This window comes from Balaenoptera musculus, chromosome 3 (genome assembly GCF_009873245.2).
Source record: "Balaenoptera musculus isolate JJ_BM4_2016_0621 chromosome 3, mBalMus1.pri.v3, whole genome shotgun sequence".
Lineage (NCBI taxonomy): Eukaryota > Metazoa > Chordata > Mammalia > Artiodactyla > Balaenopteridae > Balaenoptera > Balaenoptera musculus.
Window position 1 is genome coordinate 156769071 of NC_045787.1, and position 23481 is coordinate 156792551.

Below are 23481 nucleotides of genomic sequence, written 5' to 3' on the forward strand. Positions count from 1 at the left end.
AGGCCAAGGGAGGAGAAGCAGAGAGGGCCTAGCTGATATGCCATCTCTTCCCTTCTAGTTCTGCTAACAGACTCTGAGCTCGGTCTGCAGGAGCCCATGGTACCTACCAAGCTGGGGACCCAGGCAGAAAAGGACCGGCGGCTGAAGAAGAAGTAAGAGCCACTGGCCAGGCTCTGCCAGGGTGGGGTCCAACCCCTCACCCACTGTCTTTTCCCTGGACTGCTATGGGACTGAGTTCAGGCAGCCAGAGCCCAGCAAAGCCCTTTCTGGACTGAGTTGGCCTGGTCTAAGTGGGCACAGCAGGGTTTGGGAGGTTGTTCTTAGGATGACCTGAGTGAGAAAGAGACAAGGGTGCTGTGGGAGAGTGACCCAGCACCTGGGGCTCTCTGGCAGAGCAGAGTAGAATGTCTGTGTTTCAGGCCATGTGCAAACAAAGCGAGAGCCCTCACCTCGGGGAATGGAGAGGTGTTGCTGCTTCATGTCTTGGTGTCACACTGCTTCAGGAATAGAGCAGGGGTGGCAGTCCAATGGTGGGGAGAAGGGGTAGTGGGAGTCCAACTCTTGGTCCCATGGTCCCTGGGAGTAAGCATGGTTGAGCCCATGGTCCCTGGGAGTAAGCATGGTTGAGAAAGAAGGAAGGACTAGTGAGTCTGTTGTTCCTCTTCCTGCAAGACACCAGCTGCTTGAAGATGCCCGCAGAAAAGGAATGCCCTTTGCCCAGTGGGACGGCCCTACTGTGGTCTCCTGGCTAGAGGTAAACCTGGGCAAAGGGAGTCTAAGTCTACTCAGGGGTCTGGTGGGAAGGATGTGTGGATTGGGACAAGGACTCCTTGAGCAAAGGGGTGGTATTCCTAGAGTTTTCCCAGCATGTTTCTCCCTTGCCAAGTGCACAGTGCCATACCTAGCACTTAGCCAGAATCGATGCTATATACTGATGCCTCTCGAGTAGCTAAGTCTGGATAAGGGGAATTAATCTTCACTGAGCCATTAAGACTTAACACAGGTGGTTTCATTCTTCCTATAGGTGCCCCCAGGAGCTAATCACCCATGCAATGTTGGTAAAATCCCTTCACCTTCCCAGGCCTTAGATTTTTCATCTGTAAAATGGGAAAAAGAGGCATTTGATGATGGTCATCTCCACATTTCTAAATTCCTCTGCTTTTCATTTGCTGTTCTGAGACCATGGATGAGGCCTGGCCCTTGCCTCTCAGTATTGCCAAACTTTTGCAGTGGAGCCCAGATCTTGGGAAAGGGGCTGAATTTACCCTCTGTGCCCCATATCTGCAGCTCTGGGTGGGGATGCCTGCTTGGTATGTGGCAGCCTGCCGGGCCAACGTCAAGAGTGGTGCCATCATGTCAGCCCTCTCGGACACAGAGATCCAGCGGGAAATTGGCATCAGCAATGCCCTGCACCGGCTCAAGCTCCGGCTGGCTATCCAGGAGATGGTGTCGCTGACCAGCCCCTCTGCCCCACCCACCTCCAGGACTGTGAGTGGCCTCTCCCTCACCCAGGACATTTTCAGAAGCCCCAAAATAGTGTTTACAAAGTCTCATATTGGTCATTGGGAAGATGGCAGCATTTGAGTCCTGCCCCTTACTTCCCATTCCCACAAAGGGTTCCACCCAGTCTCCAAGAGGAGGTAACACGGTTGCTAGCAGAATCCCAGCAGGCCTAGTTCCCTGCCTCCCACGTACCACCCATGAGCTCCATCTCCCCATACCTACTCTGCCGGTAATTTTAGATCTTTGGGCAGAGTTTCCAAAGACAGGACTTCTGGGTTCTGTGTTTTTGACAGATTGGGGTAGCAGAGGGAGTAGGGCATTTGTAAATTCTGGTCCTCCAACCTCTCCACAAGAATGTAAACCTCTCCATGGACCCCCCAGGGTAAAATCTTTCACTGTAGTCCATCTCTGTGATTGGGGTCAGCCCTTATTCCAGATTCACACCATTTATTCATATTCATTCAGGAAACATTTGTTGGGTACTTCTATGTGCCAGGCACTGTGCGAAGCAGTGCAGATACAGTAATAAAACAGAGTTGCTCAGAGCTAGACAATGTGCAGAATTCTGGGCTGGGCCTGTGGGAAGACTCAGGGGAAGGGAGCTATGTCTTGTCCTTAGGGCTCCCAGCCTGATGGGGAGCCTAGGAGCTCACACGCAGGATCAGCTAGGTCTCCTCTCTGCCTACAGTCTTCTGGGAATGTCTGGGTCACCCATGAAGAGATGGAAACTCTGGCAACATCCACTAAAACAGTGAGTCTGGCCCTGGGCCCTGGGCCTGGGGTTAGGGCTGATGACTTGCATGAGGATGAGGGAAAGGTTGTGGGAAGTCAAAGGGGCTTGTAGCTGATCTAATACGAGATTGGTATCCCTGATGTGTGATGGAGTTCTGTTCTCAGGGTGGTGGGTTGGTGGGAAAGAAGTGAGAATGGAAACAGTTTTTGTGTGTGGGGGGGTGGTCTATTCCAGGGGGTCACAAGTTCACCCTGGGCTACTGGTATACTCCAGTGAAGAAGAGCAGGGCTTGGGAGCATTTTGCCCTGCTATCAGCATGAAGCCACAGAGTCCTTACCCTTGTGCTTGATCCTTGGTGGAGGAACAGGGAGGGTTGGGAGGACCTGGCACCTTGCCTGACTGTGTTTCTGCCACACACACATTTGATCCCCCCTCACTGCAAACCCAGGCACGTGCACCAGCCTTCTGTGCTCTCTTAACCTTTCCAACAAGCTTTCCCTAGTCACCCATCCAGCTACTGGGGTGTCTGCTCCTCCTTCTTGATGGGACCTTGGGTGGAGGCTGCCAGGTTTCTTGACTTTGCCTGTTTCCCCCTGACATGCTGCACTCATTCCTAGGACAGTGAGGAGGGCAGCTGGGCTCAGGTAAGACCCCCTCCTCTTGTCCAGAACCAACTCTCAGCAGTTTGGGGTAGTGTTCTCCCAGCAGGTTCGCTCCCCTGCAGGACTCTCTGAGCCGCAGTCTTTTAGGTCCCTCTTCACCTGTCCCTGGGCACAGGTTCTCTCCTCCACTGAAGCCACCCGCCTCCATCCTTCTTCATTCCCCTTTAGCTACTTCTGGTTTTTCACTATGGCAGGTGAGGAGCCTTGGAGGGCTGTGCCCCCAGCATGCCTGCCTCTTCCCCTCAGTTCGACCCTCTTCCCCTCAGTTCGACCCTCTTCCCAGGAGTAATGAGACTTAGATTAGTATGAATCCTCTTCCTCTTCCTGTCCCTCTCAGGGGTACCCCTGGTGAGCTGAGCAAAGGGCTTTCATTTATTCACTTGGTGAGCAAGGATTTATTGAGCAGCTGCTAGGTGTTAGGCCTTTCTATGCCCTCTGGATACAGAAGTGAGCAAACTTAGCCCTCATGGGGCTTATATTCTAGGGGAGAAACAGACAGTAAACAAACAAATAAATGGACAATATATCAGATAGATGTAAGTGCCACGAATAAAAATGAAGCATGTAGCACTGTTTATACTTGTTGGGCAACCCCATCAACAGGAGACTGGACAGATCAGTTATAGTATATTCTCACAGTAAAACACTATTTAGCAAAGGGAATGGATGACTCAGACATATAGTGTAAAGTGAAAAGTGTAAGTCCCAAAAGATTTTCTATTAAAACTCAAAAACAAGCAAATTTAATCATATTATTTAGAGAAATATACCTTGGTGACTATAAGAACATTTTTTCAAGCAGGGGCATCATGGACAGAAAACTCAGCATGGTGGTTACCTCTAGAGGGGCAGTAGGGCATAAGATGGGGAAGAAGAACATAAGGATGGATGCAACAGTGTGGATAACATGGATGGTGTCCAAGGATGTTAACTTCGTTTTTATGCTTAGTAATGAACATACGCTACATATGTTTTATATGTATCAATCGTTTTATTTTAAAAGATAACAAAATAAAAATTTCAATTCTAAAAAAATCAAGTTGGGTAAGGAAAGAGAGTGATGGAGGGTTACCATTAAAATTCATTCTAAGGATAGATGGTTAGGGAGGTCCCTGCCCTCAAGGCAGGAGGCAATGACTAAGTGGAGCAGGCTTCTCAGAACCAGACTGGGTGGGAGGTGGGGCGCACGGTGTGTGGTGGGGTGGGGAGGCGGCACACGAAGGACCTAGGGAATCTCTGGAGAGACAACCAAGCCTTAGAGAAGAGCGCTGGCAGGTGCAGTTCACCTTACTTCATTTTTTTATATCTTTAGCCAAACGTAACTCCCTGTGGACCGTGTGAGGCCAGTTTCCCAAGTGAGACTGGCTTTCTTTGTCACTCTGCAGGCCCTCTGTAATGCAGCCTATCCCCTGGGCTCAGCAGGCTTGAGGCTGACTGAAAATCAGGAAGGCAAGTCTGCCTTACAGCACCACAAATGCATTTCAGAGTCGATGGGAAGGATTTCCTATGATTTGCTGCCTAGGTAGTTGCTTCTGTTCATTAGTGTAGATAACTGATAAGTGAGTGGGAATATATCATTTCAGGATCTTAAAAGCTCCATTTAAAATCCCCACCTCCCGCCTCTACCAGCCCCTCAGTGAAAGTAAGCTGAAATTGTATTGAACTGCTAGCTGCAACCTGCTGGCACTGCCTTTGCCCCCAGCCTCCTCCATCTTGTTCTCCAGACCCTGGCCTATGGGGACATGAACCACGAGTGGATTGGGAACCAGTGGCTGCCCAGCCTGGGGCTCCCCCAGTACCGCAGCTACTTCATGGAGTGCCTTGTGGACGCTCGCATGCTGGATCACCTCACCAAGAAGGACCTGCGGGTCCATCTGAAGATGGTGGACAGCTTCCACCGGTGAGCCAGGCTGGAACCCAGGGCCACCTCCCTACACAGGTCTCCCCCAACTCTGGGGGTCTGTCTCCAAGAATAGAGGTGCTTCCATCTCTTTCTTTGCCTGTTCTGGGTGGTAACAGGTCTCCCTTTGGGGAAAGCCAAATCTTTGTCTCCCCTGCAGTTTGAGGGTTTAGGCCTCTCACCTCCAACCCTTAAGACACAGTCATTTCTCTTTAGCTTCATTTGGAAAATTTTCCCCCTAGATATGAATTTTATTTCTTGTCATTGAGCTTGCTGAATTCTCTACATTTACCCTGAGAAGACTCACACTGAACCCAGCATCTATTTTAGGTGTCTAATTCCTTACAAGATGAGAGGAAAGTTCTTTCTGGATGCTTGCCCTGCCAACATCCCAGATCTGAGCCTCTCAGTTTTAAACACACATCCTTTTGTACAGGAAGTCATCCAGTGTTCTCCTCCTCTTTGTTGAAAAGATCTTCTGTGCAAAAGTATCTGCAGTGGAGGTCACAAACTGGTAGCCTGAGGGCAGAATTTGGCTCACACATGTAATTTGTTTGGCCTACATTGTATTTTTAAAATTATGACCGTAGCTGCCAATATTTAAACACTAGGAAATGTTAAACAAAGTTCTGGATGTCTGGCTTCTCTTGAAAAAGAGAAAGCTCTATGGGCACATCCCAGCATGGAAACAACCAGCTGGAGCTAGGGAGGCAGCCCTCCTAAGACATAGGTTTTCGGTAATGGTTCCAGGAGTTGATGGTTTTTAGGAAGTCCTTTTTAACATCCAACTTCAAATCACACAGGCTGCTATTTGAGCCAGGTCTTTTATCTTGAGTAGTTAATGTGACAAAGGGTGGAGTTAGGAGTGTGTGGCTTTTCAAGGTTCTTTTAGGGCTCTGCAGGTGTCCCTTGGTCTCTCCAACTCATAAACAACAGAAAGTTATATTTGGAAGGGATCTAGTTAGCCTCCATATTTTATGGGTGAGGAAACTGAGGCATGGGAAGGAGCAGCGGCCCGAGGTCACTCAGGGATGCTAGCAAAATGCAAGTCTCCTGACTGAAATCCAGTTCTCTTGCCACCATATTGCAGAGCCGCCTATGCTGGAACCCCCAGCTGTGTCTGTGCTGAGCACCACCCCTCCCTCACCACCGGGGCTGAAAGGGAATCTTTTGTTTCTGTCAATCTGGGAGGCTGCCAGGCCTAGCTGCACCTGTTCCCTCCTCAGTGATTGATAGGGCTGGGGAGAGAAGGGCCATTCCCCACCAAGCTGAGATGTGCCTCGGTTGCTAGAGGATCAGGCAGCCCGACCCTATACAGCATTATGGAAGTCCTCCCCCGACCCTTTGCCCATGAGAGACTCTCAGCCTATACACACGGTTCCAGATTTAGCTCTAAATCTTGGGTACTTCACAGTTTCTAAAACATTTCCACATTCCTTACCTCAATTAGGTATATAACTGCTTTTTTTCCACTTAATATTTCATAAGCATGTTCTTATATCTTTAAAAATTCTTTTAAATCATACTTCTTTAACGATGAGAAAGAGTTATTTAAAGACTCTCCTTTCACAGATGGGGAAAACAAGTCCAATAGAGATTGAGTGTCACCAGGTCACTCAGCCAAGTGGTTACAGAATGGGGCCAGCATCCTTCTTTCTTGACACCCAACTCAGAGCTCTTTTCCTTAGACCATAGTGTTCTATTGAGCAGGTTTCCATGAGAATCTCCTATTTTGATAGGAGAAAAAGCACACACAATAATTAGTAATGTCCTCCCAAAAGTGGTACCATTACTGAATGCCTCTGATGTTCAAGAGCTGGTCTAAGCCCTTTCATACAGGGTCACCTTTAATGCTCACAGTAACTCTGCAGGAGAGGTATGACCCCCATCTCACATATGCTGAGTGCCACTCAACTGGGAAGTGGCACAGCTGGCATTCAGATCCAGGTGGATCTGACTTTAAGGCCTTTATATTTTTGCTAAGCTGTGCAACAGCTTTGAAAGTCATAGGAACTGAACTGAAAATTATAGTAAGTGAGATTGAAATTAGAGGCATTTCCATTTAGGAGGTATGTGTGCATCTGCCCCCTCCAGGGGACCAAGGCTTAAACCAGTGGCCTTGAGCCAGATCCCTTAGAAGTGGTGTCTCTGAGCTATAAGGGTTTGTTCTAGGCAGATGGGCTACCTGGGTAGAACTGAGGGGAGAGAAGTAGGGAGCAATCAAGCATAATTTAATCTCACAAAGCAATGGCCTCAATGATAGAGTCAAAAGTATTTGGAATTGGGAGAGACCTTCTATTCTATTCCTCCACTTTGTAGATGACAAAACCCAGAGAGGCTGAATGACAGAGTAGTGTTCAAGTTTAAAGAAGAACACTACAGGGAAAGCTGCCCAAGATGGAATGAGCTGCATCAAGAGGTAGTGAGTTCCCTGTCACCAGAGGTGTTTAGGCACAGGTGTTCATAATACTCAAAAGGATGTTACAGAGGTGACTCCTGCATTAGGTGGGGGGGAGCTTGGACTGATAGTGTGTGGGGTCCCTTCTAACCTACAGATTCTTTGGTTCGTGGCCTGGCTTAGTAATTATTTATTGAGTGCTTACTATGCACCTGGTACAGTTTAAAGTACTTTTAGTACTTTATGTGAATTATTTCACATCATTCATTTAGCATTTATGGTGTTTACATTTGTGGAATGTGTCAGGCACCATCCTAGGGGTTTGAGATACATCAGTGAACAAAACAAACCTCCTTGCCCTCGTGGAGCTTACATTGTAACTGGGAGAGACAAACAAGGAATTATAAATATATAGAATGTTAATAGATAAAAGGTGGTAGAAAAAAAAAATTAGACCAGCGTAAGGGGGATTGGTGGTGCTGGTGATGTTGCAGTTTTAAATCAGGTGGACAAGGTAACTACTGAATTTAAAATATAACATTTGAGCAAAAACTTAAAGGAGACAAGGGGGTAAGCCACGTAGCAGACTGGGGGGCAGGGAGGGGGTGTGTTCCAGGCAGAAGGAGCAGCCACTGCAAAGGCCCCAAGGCACATAGGCCAAGCATTCCTGCCATGTTTGAGGAACAGCAGGGCTATCAGTATAGGGGCAGATCATGTATCACATTGTAGGCCATTGTAATGACTCTGAGTGAAATGGGGACATGAAAGAATATCTGTAGGGTTCTTTGTCATTCCAGTGCCTGGAGAGGGAGGGACATGTTGCTATCATTCAAAGAACTTTCCTTTGTCAATCAGGCCCACACCCTGGCTGAGGGGGAGGACTTGGGGTAGGCAGAGAGAGGGAAGTGGCCTTGGGATGGATTATGTCTAAGCCCTGGAGGAAGGAGGAGAAGGAGCAGGCTGGGATGTCTCTGTGCTGGAGGATATAGGTCTTGATGGGCTGTGGTTGGTGCTGGATATGGGGCAGATGTGGTAGAAACGTGGCCCCACTGAGGCTCTGGCTCAGGGGGGCTGTGTCCCTGCAGAACCAGTCTTCAGTATGGCATCATGTGTCTGAAGAGGCTGAATTATGACCGGAAGGAGCTGGAGAAGAGGCGGGAAGAAAGCCAGCATGAGATCAAGGGTAAGCTTGTCAGGCTCAATGGAGCCTCCTCTGAAAGTTGTGGTGGGAGTGGCCTTGGGGGAGCAGGGACCTGCCTCACTGATCCCTGCCTTGGGCTGAGTGAAGGGAGGAGAGGCATTCTGTGCCACAGGGAAGCTCCAAATCTAAGAGGGAAGACACAGCCCTTAGGGAGCAGGGAGCTCCCAGTCTGATGAGGGAGACACAATCCATGCCCAAAGGATGCTGCCATCTGGTGGAGGAAAAATAGCCCCTGCCCAATCAGCTGCAACATCCCCCTCCCCAACACATTAGACAATGGCCACCAACTAGACAAATGCAATGATCCCCTTGGGATAATGCTATAGACTGGTGTGAGAAAGTGCTCGTGGAACTTGGTGATCTGGGTGGGGCTGGACAGGAAAGAAAGGCAAGTCTTAGAAGAGACCTTGAAGGTAGAAAGAATAAGAAGAGGGCCATTCCCGCCTGGGGGCAGGGGATGACTGGTACAGGGGCTCTGGGGAGAAAGCCTATTAGCCTGACCCTGAGTCTTGCAGTGGCAAGAATGGAGTGGTATGGGGCTGGTTCTCCAAGAGCCCAGGTGCCAGGGAGGACAGAAAGAAGATGTGGAAAGTTGAGGTGGGTAGGGGTGGGTAGGAGCCAAGAGAACAGGGTGGACTGGGGCTCTGGGTCTAGGGACCTCTATTTCTGTCCCTGGAGGGGCCTTGGCCAAACCTGTCTCTTTCTACTCCTTTTCTTCCCCTGCCCTCCAGATGTGCTGGTCTGGACCAACGACCAGGTGGTTCATTGGGTCCAGTCTATTGGGCTCCGGGACTATGCAGGAAACCTGCACGAGAGTGGTGTGCATGGTGCTCTGCTGGCCCTGGACGAGAACTTCGACCACAATGCGTTGGCCCTGGTCCTCCAGATACCCACGCAGAATACCCAGGTAGGCTGTAAGTCTCAATCAGTCTGATCTTGGTCATCAGTCTCAATCTTGCTCTCTCTCCCTCTGATATGCGCAAGTTTATGGATTGGTGGGAGGGCTTTTTGGAGGCCTGTTCTAGAGGGGATCACAAATGTCCTCAAACCTCCAAGTGGTCCCTATGCATAACCAAGTCCCCAGGAAACAAGTGCCCTTCACATACAGAGCACATTCAGCACAGGCCTGGAATACTGTGTTAAACCCCACACTGCAGTGGGCACCCCCATCTCCTCCCAGCCCCATCTTTACAGCTGACACTTTTCCTCTACTTGCTTCTCTGACCTGACTATTCATAGAAGAAAACTAGCCCTGGGGCCCACAAGGACCAGAGAACCCATATCCCCTTTGTTCCCCACCCCCGGGGATCTGTTCCTGGGTCCCTAGGTTTTAGAAAGCTAAATATACCAAATAACACAGCCCAGAGCTTCTCCATGTCAGGGCTTTGTCTCCCTGTCAACAGCTCAAAAGATTAGACATCTCCTTCCATTACATTTGATAATTATTATGGAGCTGTCATCTAAGAATATATATAAATTCTCTTGAACCTATTTATATGTTTGGCTTTTTTAACTTCCTGTGGGTAATGGACTCTAGAATTACTACCTGTTGTGTAAAGTACTTCCTAATTTTATTTGTCCTAAATGTACCCACAGTGGGCTCCCCCGGGGAAGAGAATTGCCTCATCCTAATTGTCTACGATTTAGTATGGGTATTTGTATTTGACTATTTCTCACCTTCTGTGATTTCATAAACTCTGATTGTGTTGCCTCTGGGTCCAAGCCTTTGTCTCTCCAGACAGAGTGGTCTTAATTCTTTTAGCCTTTCCTCATATAGACTTGTCTCCATGCCCTGATCATTTTAGCTGCCCTTGTCTGGACTGTTTGCAGCTGTCAGATCTCTTGAAATTCAGCCACCAGAGCTGCACAAGCTATTCTGGGAGCAGACGAGTTTTCACTTGTGTGAGGATAGGGCTGAGTTGTCTTATAATTTTGGGTGGAGTGTTGGCCTTTTAGGGGTGATGGCAACACACAGGGCCAGGGCGTCCTACAGTCTCTTTGCAATGACCCATCCCAACCAGTCAGAATGGATAGCACAGATTCCCCTCATTCTCTAGGAAGAGCTGAGATTTCCCCCTAGCTGCAATTTTTCTTTTTTTAATCAAGGAGTCATTTCTAATTGTATTTATTTATTTATTTATGGCTGCGTGGCACGCAGGCTCAGTAATTGTGGCTCGTGGGCTCTAGAGTGCAGGCTCAGTAGTTGTGGCACACGGGCTCAGTTGCTCCACGGCATGTGGGATCTTCCCGGACCAGAGACTGAACCCATGTCCCCTGCGTTGGCAGGCAGATTCTTAACCACTGCGCCACCAGGGAAATCCCAATGCAATTTTTCTATGCTTGCCAATCTCCAACCCCAGCAGCTGCTTTCTTGCCCACTCATACAACTTTGTGAAATGTTTCTGAAGTTTGTAAATGTCATAGTCACCTTTCACTACCCAGAGGAACAGTGTCATCTGGATACTTGAAAATTAACTATGCTTCTCCTTTCTGATCACTTAAAAAATATTATGTTCCCAATACCAACAAAGACTGTCCCCACAGAATTCTATGGTTAATATTATCTACCCAGAAATGGGCTTGTTTTTCTCTCATTTCCTATCTCTAAATACATTTGTGGACAGCAGTACATCTGTAAACAGTAGCAGGGCTACTGTCTGTTGCTCTCTAACCAATCTTATTTTTCTGACCCATTCATTTAGCTTAGCTATTAGGGGAAGTAGGATCTGACCCAATATGGAATCCTTCATTAAAAATGGTTCAGAAGGGCTTCCCTGGTGGCGCAGTGGTTGAGAGTCTGCCTGCCAATGCAGGGGACGCGGATTCGAGCCCTGGTCTGGGAGGATCCCACATGCTGTGGAGCAACTGGGCCCGTGAGCCACAATTACTGAGCCTGCGTGTCTGGAGCCTGTGCTCCGAAACAAGAGAGGCCGTGATAGTGAGAGGCCCACGCACCACCATGAAGAGTGGCCCCCGCTTGCCACAACTAGAGAAAGCCCTCGCACAGAAATGAAGACCCAACACAGCTGTAAATAAATAAATAAATAAATTTAAAAAAAATGGTTCAGAATATCTGGTGGTAGTTTTGAAAATTTTCTTGTTTCTGGGATTTCTCAAATCTCCTAGTGAGAAATAGCTGGGAGGCCTAGAGAAGGCCTTTATGCCCCACTCAGCCCAAGGGCCACCAATATCCATGACTGAGCAGTTTTCCTAAGTTAAATTTTTGATGTGGAACTTTATAAAATACATTTATATAATCTAAATAAGTTAAATCTTCATTATCCATGGTCTACATGCTTATTTACCCCTCCAGAAAGATAGTATGGCATGATATTCCCCTATAGAGACAAACTGTGGGGGTTTTTTCCCCAGTAGGTGAAGTCTGTCCATCCACGTGTTCTATGATCCTACTTTTTAAAAAATTATAGTTTTCTAATTTGCTCCATATGAAAAAAATCGTAAGGTTAACATTTTGATTCTCAGAGGACACCAAGGTTAGCTCAAAGGAGTGGCATCAAGGGCTAATGGGTTAAATGCACTGAAAACCCCATCTCTGCCCTTGGACCCCCTAGGAAACAGGTGAAAGATGGCATTAGAGGTCATTAACCATAGTGCCTCCCTTCTCTCCCTCTTTCACCCTGTGGACTCCAGGCACGCCAGGTGATGGAGAGAGAGTTCAACAACCTGTTGGCCTTGGGCACAGACCGGAAGCTGGATGATGTGAGTACCTGGCTGTGAACTGGGGGCCTTGAGGATCTGGTCACTGTTGGTTTGTTGGAGTTCATGAGTTCTGCTTTCCTTGGGCTAATGATTGGTGGGGTGGCCTAAGGGAGGAGAGCCATAGAGGATGGGGATGATATCAGGGGGTTGGGGAGGCAGGGACAGGCCTAGCAATAGGCCTGGAGAAGTCTCTATGACACTCCTTCTGGGTACCTCTAGCCTCTTCCAACTCTGTGCCCCAAATCTCCTAACCACACAGGATCAGAGGTTTCCCCCAAAGGTCATCTCTTTGGGATCATACCTTTTTCTTTATCTCTTAGACACCCTCTCTTCAGTGCTGTGAGCACAGCATACCTCCAGCCTGCTAAGTTTCCCACCCATCCAATAGTGTGGTTGTTTGGAGGTAGACATTATTCTGAGGTCATTAAATGACAGGTTTGCTCACATGTTCCTCAGTGCAGTTTGACACAGCTAAACACATGGCTCAGGCTTCTATCATCCCAGCTTCCTTTCTAGATTTACTCTTACGCCCCAGGTCACTGAAGAAACAGTCCCTTCCAACTGGGTTTCATCAGGCCTTCTCCTTGAGTTTAGGTTGGACTATGTCTGGGAAGACTCCAAAGTTCTGGCCATAATGCCAGAACTGTTAGAGATGCCTCCTAAAACATACGTGTTTCCTGAGGGCACAGCCCCCTCCCCAGCCCCTGCCTCCTCTCCCCTCCCTCCTCCCTACTCACTTTCCTACCATTAACCTTGCCTGCCTTCGCTGTCAGGTTTGCCTTAGCTGCCTTGGTTCCAACCAAGTTAAAAAAGAGCCCAGACTGTTTATTTTTAGCTGCTCCATCTTCAGTCAGATCTGTTTCTGATCCCCATTTTCTCTGCAGCACCCCTACCCCTACCAATGCCTCTGTTTAGACTTCTGGGCCTCCTTGTGGGACACCATTAGTGTTATCTACTTATCAATTAGTCTCTTCTTAGTTGGGTTTAACAGGGCTAAAACCCACCTTTGTGGAATGACTACTGCACCTCGGTAGGTAGGACACACTCAGAAACATACAGAATTTGTGGAGGGGTGTTTTCTTCACAGAGGTACCTTGAAATTTGGATTGTGTTATTTACACACACACACACACACACATATTACATACATATTACATATGTATATGTGTGTGTGTGTATTCCAGTCAAGGAGAGAAACTGCCAGACCCCACCAGATGTCTCCACTCTGAGATCTGAATCTTCCCAATGCCCCTGCAAGGTGGACCCTCCTACTTATTCCCCACACACTAGGTTTTAAGCTTTCTTTGATACAGCTTTCCCATATATCTTTGAATAGTGCTTTCTAATTTAGAAAACTCTTTACTCCTTCAATCCTTACAAAAATATTCTTTGAATGCCTACTCTGGGCCAGGCATTGGGCAAGGCATGGTGGTGCAGTGAGGACAGACATCTTATTTTATGCTAACAATCATCATGTGAGACAGGTTATCATGCCATCTTACAGATGAGGAATTGAAGCTCAAAGAGGTAACTTACTTGCTGTCACAGATAACTTACCTGCAGTCACAGGCTGACATGTGGCAGAGCCAGACTGGAGCAAAAGTATATCTGATTCCTGTGTTCTTTTTCCTACCTCCTGCTGCCTCCTAAAAGTGGAGATAGCTGGCCTATCAGGCTTCAGGCACTGGGGTGGAGTTACTGAGTAGGTGATATCATCTTGGCAATGCAGTGGGCTTTCTGGGATGCAGCTAGGTGTGGGGCTGGAGAGAACTGATTCTTTAAAAGGAAGCTTAAGTAGAAGGCCAGGTCCTAGGAATAAGGTGAGATTTGGGGGTGGGGGGAGTGGCAGGTGGGAGGTTGGAGATCCAAGAGACTGCCTCCTGTCCAGCCGTCCAGCACATCATCAGCAACCTTGAGCTGTCTCTTGCAACGGTTTCCTTTGACAATTCTGGTTCTCAGTTTCCCCTCTCAAGCTTCAAGGCCCTGGAGGGCTATATCCAGTTCTCCCATGCATGGATGTCAGGACTCAAGGGAAATGAGGAGATGAGGAACACAAAGAACATCTGACTATTAGGGGACAGGGGAGAAAAACAGAAACAAGTTCTTAGGGTTGGCTGAAGATAGAAATGGAGAGAGAGAGAGCGTGCAGAAGAGAAGGGTCTCTAGATTAGGTTAAAGATAGGATCATGGCGAAGACAGAAATGATGAGGAAAGTTACTGATAAACTCAGGGATGGGATGCCTGCATAGGGAGCCAGCTGCCATTTAGCAAATATTTATTGAGTGCCTACTGTGTTCCCAGGCACTACTCAGGTCTGCGGATATATTGGTTGGAACAAAAAGGATCAAAATCTCTGTCCCATGAAGCATAGAATTTGAAAGGGGTAGGGTGGGGGGAGGAAGAGAGGGAGAGAAAGGAATTGATGAAATAATCTCATAAGTACATTTAAAAATGCTATGATGAATGCTATGACAGACATACGTGGTGCTAAGAACTGATGGGGGCATTTGGCCTACTCAGGGCACAAACAACAAACCCTAATGGGGTTGGGAGAGGTTGTTTAGGTGAGAACTGGTGGGTTAGTGTCTCTTACTCCTGCTGCTAGCACTCTACCTGCACCAGTTCCAAGAACACAAGCGTTGAGGGGGATTAGGCATGGCTGCCAAGCAGGATGGTTGTAAGCTGTGAAGGGTGGGGTGGGAGGCTTGTGCAGAGGGACATCCTGTAGAGTTATGGCTCTGGGTGCCCTCTGGCAGAGATAGTTATTTTGGAGACTTGGCTGGCATGGGTGAGAGGGCAGATAGCAGGAGCCTTTGGAGGAAACTGCCTCTGATTGGCCATCTGCCTGACCCATCACTGTCAATGGGTCAGTGTTCTCCCCTGATCCCCTCAGGGATAGGCAGCCTGAGAAATATGTAGGGCAGATGATGTCCTATTTTACATTTACAGATAAGGAAACTGAAGCTCAGAGAGGTTACTTGCTCAGGGTCACATAGCTAGTATTGATAAAATGGAAGCCAGGTCTCCTAACTCCTGACCCAGCGCTGCTTCAGCACACCGGTGCTGCAGCCATACGGAGGCCCCAGAAAGGCAGGGAGGAGTGAACGGAGGCTGGCTGGTGACTACTTCCCATGGATGAGGCTGAGAGGAGGAATACTTTAAAGGTCAATGGGCATCCCAAGCCCAGTTTGAGATGATTGGGGTGGGCAGAGAAACCGAGTTCAACTGCAGGATGCCACATCCGAACAGGGGGACCCCACCCCGCCTAGAGACAGGGAACTTCAGAGTGGCAAGGGCTCCCCGCAGTCATCCACTTTGCCCCATTCACTTTACACTAGGAAAAGCTGAGGGCCTGAAAGCGGACGTGACCTTGCTCCCTTCTTTCCGAAGGGAAAGGTACCCCTAGAACCAGGCATTGACTATCCTACCCCAGGCAGGGAGTGAGGATGGCAGTTCCAACGTAGCCCTGGTCCTCTGCGTGTCCCCACGGTGCAGGGGGAGGACAAGGTGTTCCGCCGCGCGCCCTCCTGGAGGAAACGCTTCCGGCCACGGGACCACCACGGCAGCGCCATGCTCAGTGCCTCTCGCGAAACGCTCCCGGTAGGCTTCCGCGTGTCCACGCTGGGGCCACTGAAGCCTCCACCGGCCCCGCCAAAGAAGATCATGCCTGAAGGTGAGTGGCAGGCTAGCTGGGCATGGCCGCGGCCCAGCAGGACCTAGGTGCCCGGGCGGCGGAGTGGGGCGGGCGCTGGCGCTCAGGCGAGGCCGAGGAGGGCGCGCGGCTCCCGCGCCGGCGCTGCACTAACTAATGGCCGCCGCGGGCAGGCGCGGCCGGGAAGGCCCCACGGGCGAGCTGTGCGCGCGCTAACCCGCCGCTCTGTGTTCTCCCGCGGCTGCCGACTCCTCCCAGCCGGGACAGCGGGGGCGCAGAGACTGGAGACCTCCACGGTTCGGACCTACTCCTGCTGACCCCGCCTCCCGGCCCGGGTCTGACGGGGCTGTGCCCGTGGCTCGGGGTAAGTGGGCCAGGCCCTGGTCACGGGCGCTCTTCGGCCCGCCCTCCGCCCGCACAAGGCCTCCCCGCGCCTGTCCCTGGCCTCCGGCCGGCCGTGCCGCTCCAGGCCTGCTCGCGCCCACTGCCCGGCTTGCCCTTCCTGCTTTCTCTGGCCTTGGGCGCTTGGAGCTTGCAAGCACGCCGCAGATACCTCGCAACCCGTCTCTCAGGGACTCACTGCCAACTCACCGCGCAATGCCTGTCTCTTTCTCTCTCTTTTAGCTCACTCTCACTATCTCTACGGACACATGCTCTCCGCCTTCCGGGACTAGCTACAGCCCCCAAGGCCAGCTTTCTCCTGCTTGGTTTCACAGGCTCGGAGAGCCCTTAACCCTCCTGCTCGGTCCCCTTACTCCACGGCTCCTAGTCTCGTATCTCAGAATATACTCTCTACCCCCTAGCCATCCCACTACCCCAAGTCCAACGTGTGTCCCTTGTAAGGCTCTCTGGAATGTGGCTGGGTTTCCTGGTGTTGTGGAGGCAACCAGGTTGTGGGTCTGCGGGAGGGAGAGGAAGGCAGCCCAAGATGGATGGACTCCACCTTCTCTCTTCTGCATCTAGCTGGTCTGGACTGCAAACTCCACCAGAGACCAGGACACGTGTCAAGGGCGGGGGATGGCCCTTCCACGAAAATGGCACTTCAGACTGCCTTGCTTGGGTTATTTGGCTTTCTGGTTTCTGTCCACCTCTTGGTTGTACTAGATGGTCTACATCTGCTTTTGGCACCCTCGCCATTATCCCTCCCCCAACTCATCTGCATAGCTGCAGCTCCTGCCTCATCTCCAGGACCTCCTTGGGGGCTGGGAAGGGCTGTAGAAGGCCCCATTCTTCCTCAGGATGATGAACCTGGGAAGAGGGAAGGCTAAGGTGGAGATTCTAGGCCCTGGTTTAAGTTGAATCCCAAACACCAAGCATAAGGATGGGGAAACTCAGCCCTCCTGCCCAGTGAGAGGTGCAGGCAGGTCAGCTAGAGGGAGAGCCAATGGCCTGTGGTAGCCTTAAGCCCAAATGGCAGCGGGAATGCCTCCTGCCCCAACTGTAGGGTAGAGCTGCTGCTGGGCTGGGGGGAGGGGGAATTGTGTGGATCTTGGCTCTGGATCAAGCTAACCTTGCACTGCCAGCTATGCTCCCAATATTCCTTCCCTTTCTGTCCCCCTTTGCCCCACTTCTTTGATAATCCCAGCCCCATAAGAATATACCTAATGGGTGGATTGAGTATATACATTGACTTTAAAGTCTGGTTTGGGAAAAAGGTAATCTGAGGCTTCCTTCCTCTGATCTCCTAGGAAGAAAATAAAGCTTCCCCTCTAGTGAATCATGTCCTAGGTCCAGGAAATCCAGTGTTGGTGAAGACTGTCATTCTCCTGCTTGTCCCCAAACCACTACCCCTTGTTCAGGGCTCTTTTGGTGTGCAGGGACTGCTTCGTCCAGAAATTCCTGAGACCTGCCCAGTTTCAGTTGCTTTCCCCAGTAGCATGGCAGCATCCAGGGCCGAGGGATACAGGTCCCACTTTGGTAGGAATGTTATTTCCAAGAAATCCCTCTTCTTAACCCATGTACTCATCCTGCCAAGGTGCCTGGAAGTGTTTGGGACCCAAGTTCAGGGTGAGCTGATGGAACCTAAGGTTTCATCCAAGTGAAAGGAGAGGAAAAGTGCCTGAAGCATGTTTCCTGGAGAGGAGCCAGTGAAGTGCCACCCTGCAGGTGGCTGAGCAGCTGGTTTGCAAGCTGATGACTTGGATTCTGAGTGGTGGCAAGGCTAGCAGATGGGATGATGGGTCAGAGCACCCTGTCCAGAAGGAGTGCTGGAGCCTGGGGCAGTACCAGGCTTACAGGTTTCTGCTGCTTTTCAGTAGAGGAGAGGCCCACCAGTGGTGGGGCTGGGTGGGCTCCCATGGATATGGGCAAGGCATCCAACTTCCCTTGCTCTCCCTCATTGTTCCCTGCCCTTCCTGTCTGTCAGGCCACTGGGAATGGAGCTGGAGGAGTTCTTGAGCAGAAAATAAGTTGGATGGAGAGAAAGAGCTCCTATCCCTGGTTAATGGATGTTAAGATTATGGAGAAACCCCAGATTCCTAAGATTGGTGAAGCTGGAGACCACAAGGCCATCTGACTCCTTCAGGGAACTCTGATAGGCTAGCATAGTGGGAAATTCAGCCCCAGCCTCTCCTCTACAACTCAACCCTATCTTATTTAGTCATGTCATAAGGCAGCAGCTGGCAGGACCCAGGTCTGTTCGGGGCATCTTGGGATTATTGCAGGGAGGTGATGCATACAGTGATGGAAGGCTCTTGTCTTGGTGTATCCCTTGCCTCACAGTCAATGTACTTTTTATCTGGGGAGTCACTTGTGACCCATACCCCCTCACCAGCCTCCTGTATCTTGTCAGGTCTCTTCTCAGTACCGTACTGCTGGCACAGTGCATCAGGAATGGGTGTATGGGTGTGTATGAGTGTGAGTGTGTGTGTGTACATACCAATAAATAACCTGGTTTTGAGACAACATACAAATGGCTTTGGTCTTTTTTTTTTTTTTTTTTTTAACTTTGAGCTTACCTGATACATCTAGCTTATTCCACAGTCCTAAGGGCTGCTGTAATCTGGAAAGTAAATATCAGAGTTTTTAAAACTTGTAGTCAGTCAGTAACCTTCTGTTTACTTACATAACCATGGGTTGATAGGTTAGTGTTTGAGCTACTTGTGCCAAGGGAGTATAGGAAAAGGAGTGAGGAGTCCTGACTGCTGGGATTGATTTATTTCTTTTTCTTCCTCTGTACACACCTGCTTCACTATCCTCATAGACTTTCATACTGATGCAAGAGTTACTGATGCTAAACACCCATTAGTCATATCACACTGCTGTTCGCTTTTGTAGCAGCTCCACTGCTACCACTGAGGTCCAACTCCTCGGTGTAGGACAAGAGGCCATCATGACTTGTTCCAGTGCCCTCTCCTCCCAACAATCTTGAGTCCACGTAACTCAGAAATGTTGTGTCTACCCAGGCCCATCACCAGAAGGCAGCACAGAATACTTCTTTCCTTGCCTTTGCAACTGTGAACCTTCCAGACCCACTTCAAGCATCACCTGGGAGGCATTGCCTGCCTCTCCTCAGAAGAATTAGATAACCAGCAACCTTTTGCACCCCTGGCACTCTGTGATGCTGCCTAGTCATTGTCCTCTCTTTGTCTGTTTCCCACTGGGCTGTGGGGAAGCTCCTTTAGGTCAATCTCATTGATCTCTGTGTCCCTAGATGTATATACTTGAATGAATAAATGAACCAACCTTATCTCAGAGGGGTTTTATAAGGATTATTATTAAATAAAGCTAAAAATTATTGAGAACTATTGTGTGCCAGGCACTGTTCTAAGCATGCTAAATGTATTAGCTCATTAAATCCTCCCAACCCTGTGATGTATCATCATCACCATTTTGCAGAACAGGAAATTCTAAAGCTGAGACAATGCAGCTGGTAAGATATAGATGTACAGATGTTTGTTAAAACTTCTGGCCCAGTTCCAGGAGTGCTTAACAGATATTACTTGCTTCTCTTTTAAGTGAGCCCAAGACCCTGCCCTGAAGTTAAGCTTCTCGTAGCTCCCTTTCTCAAACTCTTACATCTGTACCACTCATGTGGTACTTGGCTCCTGTGATTTTCATGGAGCCTTGTTTCTTCTGTTCATCTGAATGGTGAACTCCCTGAGGGCAGCATAATCCACCATCCAGCCTTGTATCCTCTCCAAGGCTAACTGACCCACTGATGATACAGGATGGCAGAGTCCATGGGCACAGATGGCAGGATGGGAGCAAGACAAGGCAACTTGTGACTCAGGGAGGCCAAACAGGCAAGGAAAGATGCTGGCCTAGTGCCTACAAGCCTCTGGGGGTCCCCTCCCACCCTCTCAATGATCAAAGGTAGAGTTGACCAGCCTTGGTGACCAGCTGGCTACAGGAGTGAGATCTGAAGGAATCCAAGAAAACTAGTTTCCCAGAGTTGCCATCTACTGGGGTGGGGAATGTAGAGGGAACAGGCTTATGTGAAAATGTGAGCTTGATATTGGACATGCTGCATTTGAGATGAGACCCCAACATCATGTTTCTGTCAGCATTTGTAAAAAAGAAAGAAGACTCTAGGTTTCTTTCCTAGAACACTTTCCTTTGCCTTCCTTAGGAATGGTCCCAGCAGAGTGAGAGGCAGAGAATCTGGATCAGGTGGTTGCCTGTGGCTGAGGGGGGGGGGGTGAGGGACAGCCAGAATCGCTGTGGGGTTTGGGGATCCCATTTGGGCCTAGGTGGTGCCTCCTTAGCCAAGATCCTAGCCCAATTCACAGCCTTCAGTTCTTTCTGAGCTTTAGCTCACCTCCAGGCATCTCTGCCCTAGCCTGGAGCCCAGAAACCAGGAATTCAGACAAGTCCAGGGGACGTGACATGGTGGGTCTTATCCAAGAAACAGATACCTGAGCTGAGGGGGCTCCTCTTCTCTCACCCTCCATTTTACCCCCTTTACCTCCCTCTCCAGTTGGTCCAACCACTTACTGTACCTGCAGCACTTAAAAAGGTTTTTCACTCTGCCAAATAGGTTACTTTGAGAAGTTAGATACCTAAGGATGTTTATTGGAGTGCAGCAAATAGTACTTTAAGCATTCTGCAATTCACACTAATTATCTAAACACTCCAAGAAGTTCCTCTCTACACACTGACAATTGGTATGTCAATTTCAAATCTTATCTTTTTATTCTAGCAGATTCCCTAAAGTCCGTTATTAGGCAACATTTGTTTAACTTTGATTTATTGCATGTGCTTCCACTGGAGACCAGATTTAAGCTAATTTCCCCAAAGAACTATCACTCATTACTCATTAATTGGAGTCTTATCTGTAATTCAGTTGTGAAGGTCAAGCATTTGTTAATTTAAGAAAGTCCCTGTGCTTTGATGACAAATGTTTCTTCTGTGAAAATAATGAGTGAGGCTGGGCTCCAGTTTGCCATTCACACAGGTGAAGTTCTAGCAAATTGTTTCTTCCTGGTGGGAGGCTTAAGGACTTGAAGACTGAAAAAGAAATAAGCAGACAATGACTACACCTGACAATGGTCAGGAACAATCGACCTTAATAGCCATTGCTTAGAACTGTTCATTCGTAACAGATTATGAATATGAACCTCAGATTCCAATTGACATGATAACTGAAGAGGAATAAACTTAAAAAATATATCCAGCAACCTGAGAGCCTATCAGTTCCTTAGTAGAGATGAGTGCCTTTCTCTTGGCCAGACCAAGCCCACAGTAAGAAGGAGGGCAACTGAAGGCAGCCGGCTTATATCTACCCTAGGAGCTTGGGAGGTACCAGGGGCAGAGGAAATGAACCTGAGGGAAGAAGATCCCCCTTGAATGGGTAGTTCAGTATTATTGGTGCATAATAAGGGAGTGAGTATAGATTGTAGAGCCAAGGTGTTGCACCCACACATGTTACTCTCCTCATCTCCAAGGGCAGTGAGCCAGGGAGAGCTAAGAGTTGTGGCAGTGACCTAGGTATTCCTCTCCAGCCTTTCCAAGAAGGTAAAACTGTGTCAACTGAAGAAAAATGCACAACCTAAAAGTTGCAAGATATGTTTTACTCAGGGAACTTACTGAGGACTATAGCCCAGGAGACAGCCTCTCAGATAACTCTGAGGAACCGTTCTGAAGAGTTAAGGGAGGAGCCAGGATATATTGGAGTTTTTGCTGAAAAAAAATGTAGTCAAATGGCAAAGATTACTGCTAATCACAAAACACAGGCATATCAAATTAATGATTTTAGTGCTTTTCTATGTATGGGAAGATGCAAGAGTCCAGGCTCATTGAAATTATTCTTTAGGTATGCATGTTAACAATCTAGGGCCAGTATCTGAAGCACATAATGCTTCCTGTTTTTTCTCCATCCTGGATTCCCCTCGGGGAGTACCTTGCCACTACAGTGGATGATAGTTTGATGGCAGGCAACATTTGTTGTTTACTAGAATGGCAGGCAACATTCCCTGTCCACAGCTGTAAACACAATGACATAAACCCAAGAAGAAAATCCCACAAACGGGGACAGATTAGGCCAGTTTATGATTCCCAGCAGGCCCAGCCCTGACTGGTTTGGGATGAGCAGGCGCTGGGGGAGACCCTCCCTTCTGCACCCTCACCTGAGTTCTGTGAGCCTACTCCACCTTTTGCTTAAATGGAGTTTCTGGAGAAACCTCTGGGAGCAGTGTGTTGACTCCCCTCTCCAGGAGCAAGTCAAGAGGACAGGTATGGTAGGCCCAGCTGAGCCCAGAGCAAGTGCAGAATGGGCATCAGGGTCTGGTTGATAAAACTGGGTTAAGTGTTTTATAAAGGGCCCTGAAGAATTGAATGCAGGCTGGAATGTACCACACTCTGAATCCCCTGACTTCTGTAATGATTCTAAAACTTATAATTTGCAATAAATCAGACACACTTAGCGTGAAGCAGTTGGAATTAATAAAGGCTATAGTCCATTCAAATTCTAGCTCCTGATGCCTTCTCAGTTAATATTATGTGATCTCTATCCAAATTCTTTCTCCTCAATTCTTCACCCACCTTCTCCCCCTCAGGAAGCCAGTCTTTGGAAAATAGCATCCCATATGAAGAGAGCCCCAGCTTTGTTTCCTTTGTAAGCCCCTTCCCCTACCCCCAGCAGAATTGCCTTCATCCTCTGAGCTGTAGACAGGGACCAGAATCTCTTGCAGCCTGGAGGAATGGAAGGGTGTGGTGAGGGGACATGCTAGTTGACCTGGAAGAAAGTGAGAATGTCTGACCCTAATCACCCTGATTGAATTACCTCCCACTTCCTCACAGGACTCCTGCTAATGTGGCACCAGAGGAGAGGCAGGGATTAGAGAGGGGAAACCCACAAATTCCAGCTCTACACCCCTGTCTGCAGGCTGTGGTCTGAGTGCTAGGCATATGAGCATGCTCAGTTAATTGGAAGGGAATGGACCTATTGGGATATAAGATGGAGTGCAGTAGACTGTGAACAGTGTCTATGAATTAGAGTGCAACAGAATGCTCAACGGAATTTCCTGCATGTCCCACGAGGATTTCTGTAGAATCTTGTCTTCGCTCAGCCAATGGACCAGACCTGGCTTCCTTTGTAATGGTAAAAAGAGCAGGGATCCCAGCGCCTAGTGACCACCAGCAACATGGTGCCTCTGACGCTTTTGGAGCCCCATCTGCTCCACAAGCCCTGGCCCTGCCACGTGTCTGGACCACTGAGGTGGGAGAGGCTATAACGTTAGTCATCTCCTCCCTCTATATCATCACAGACACTC

At 48.9% G+C, this 23481-nt stretch overlaps 1 protein-coding gene across 20 annotated transcripts in view; it reads left to right on the top strand.

The window, feature by feature from the left end:
- PPFIA4 (PTPRF interacting protein alpha 4) overlaps positions 1 to 18675 on the top strand; it is a 47854-nt gene extending 29179 nt beyond the window's left edge. For 6 of the 20 annotated variants that reach the window (XM_036847554.1, XM_036847552.1, XM_036847565.1 and 3 more), the window contains 12 exons: positions 59 to 152; positions 673 to 754; positions 1288 to 1488; positions 2192 to 2254; positions 2854 to 2880; positions 4623 to 4798; positions 8282 to 8379; positions 9129 to 9304; positions 12049 to 12117; positions 15613 to 15790; positions 16028 to 16133; positions 16394 to 18675. In XM_036847554.1, coding sequence (XP_036703449.1) covers positions 59 to 152; positions 673 to 754; positions 1288 to 1488; positions 2192 to 2254; positions 2854 to 2880; positions 4623 to 4798; positions 8282 to 8379; positions 9129 to 9304; positions 12049 to 12117; positions 15613 to 15790; positions 16028 to 16086 — 1223 coding nt within the window. In that variant the 3' untranslated portion in view covers positions 16087 to 16133; positions 16394 to 18675. Of the gene's footprint in view, positions 1 to 58; positions 153 to 672; positions 755 to 1287; positions 1489 to 2191; positions 2255 to 2853; positions 2881 to 4600; positions 4799 to 8250; positions 8380 to 9128; positions 9305 to 12048; positions 12118 to 15550; positions 15791 to 16027; positions 16134 to 16393 lie in introns of those variants that run through there. The other 14 variants (XM_036847557.1, XM_036847560.1, XM_036847556.1 and 11 more) reach the window with 13 other exon arrangements.
- Positions 18676 to 23481: the final 4806 nt, after the last annotated feature.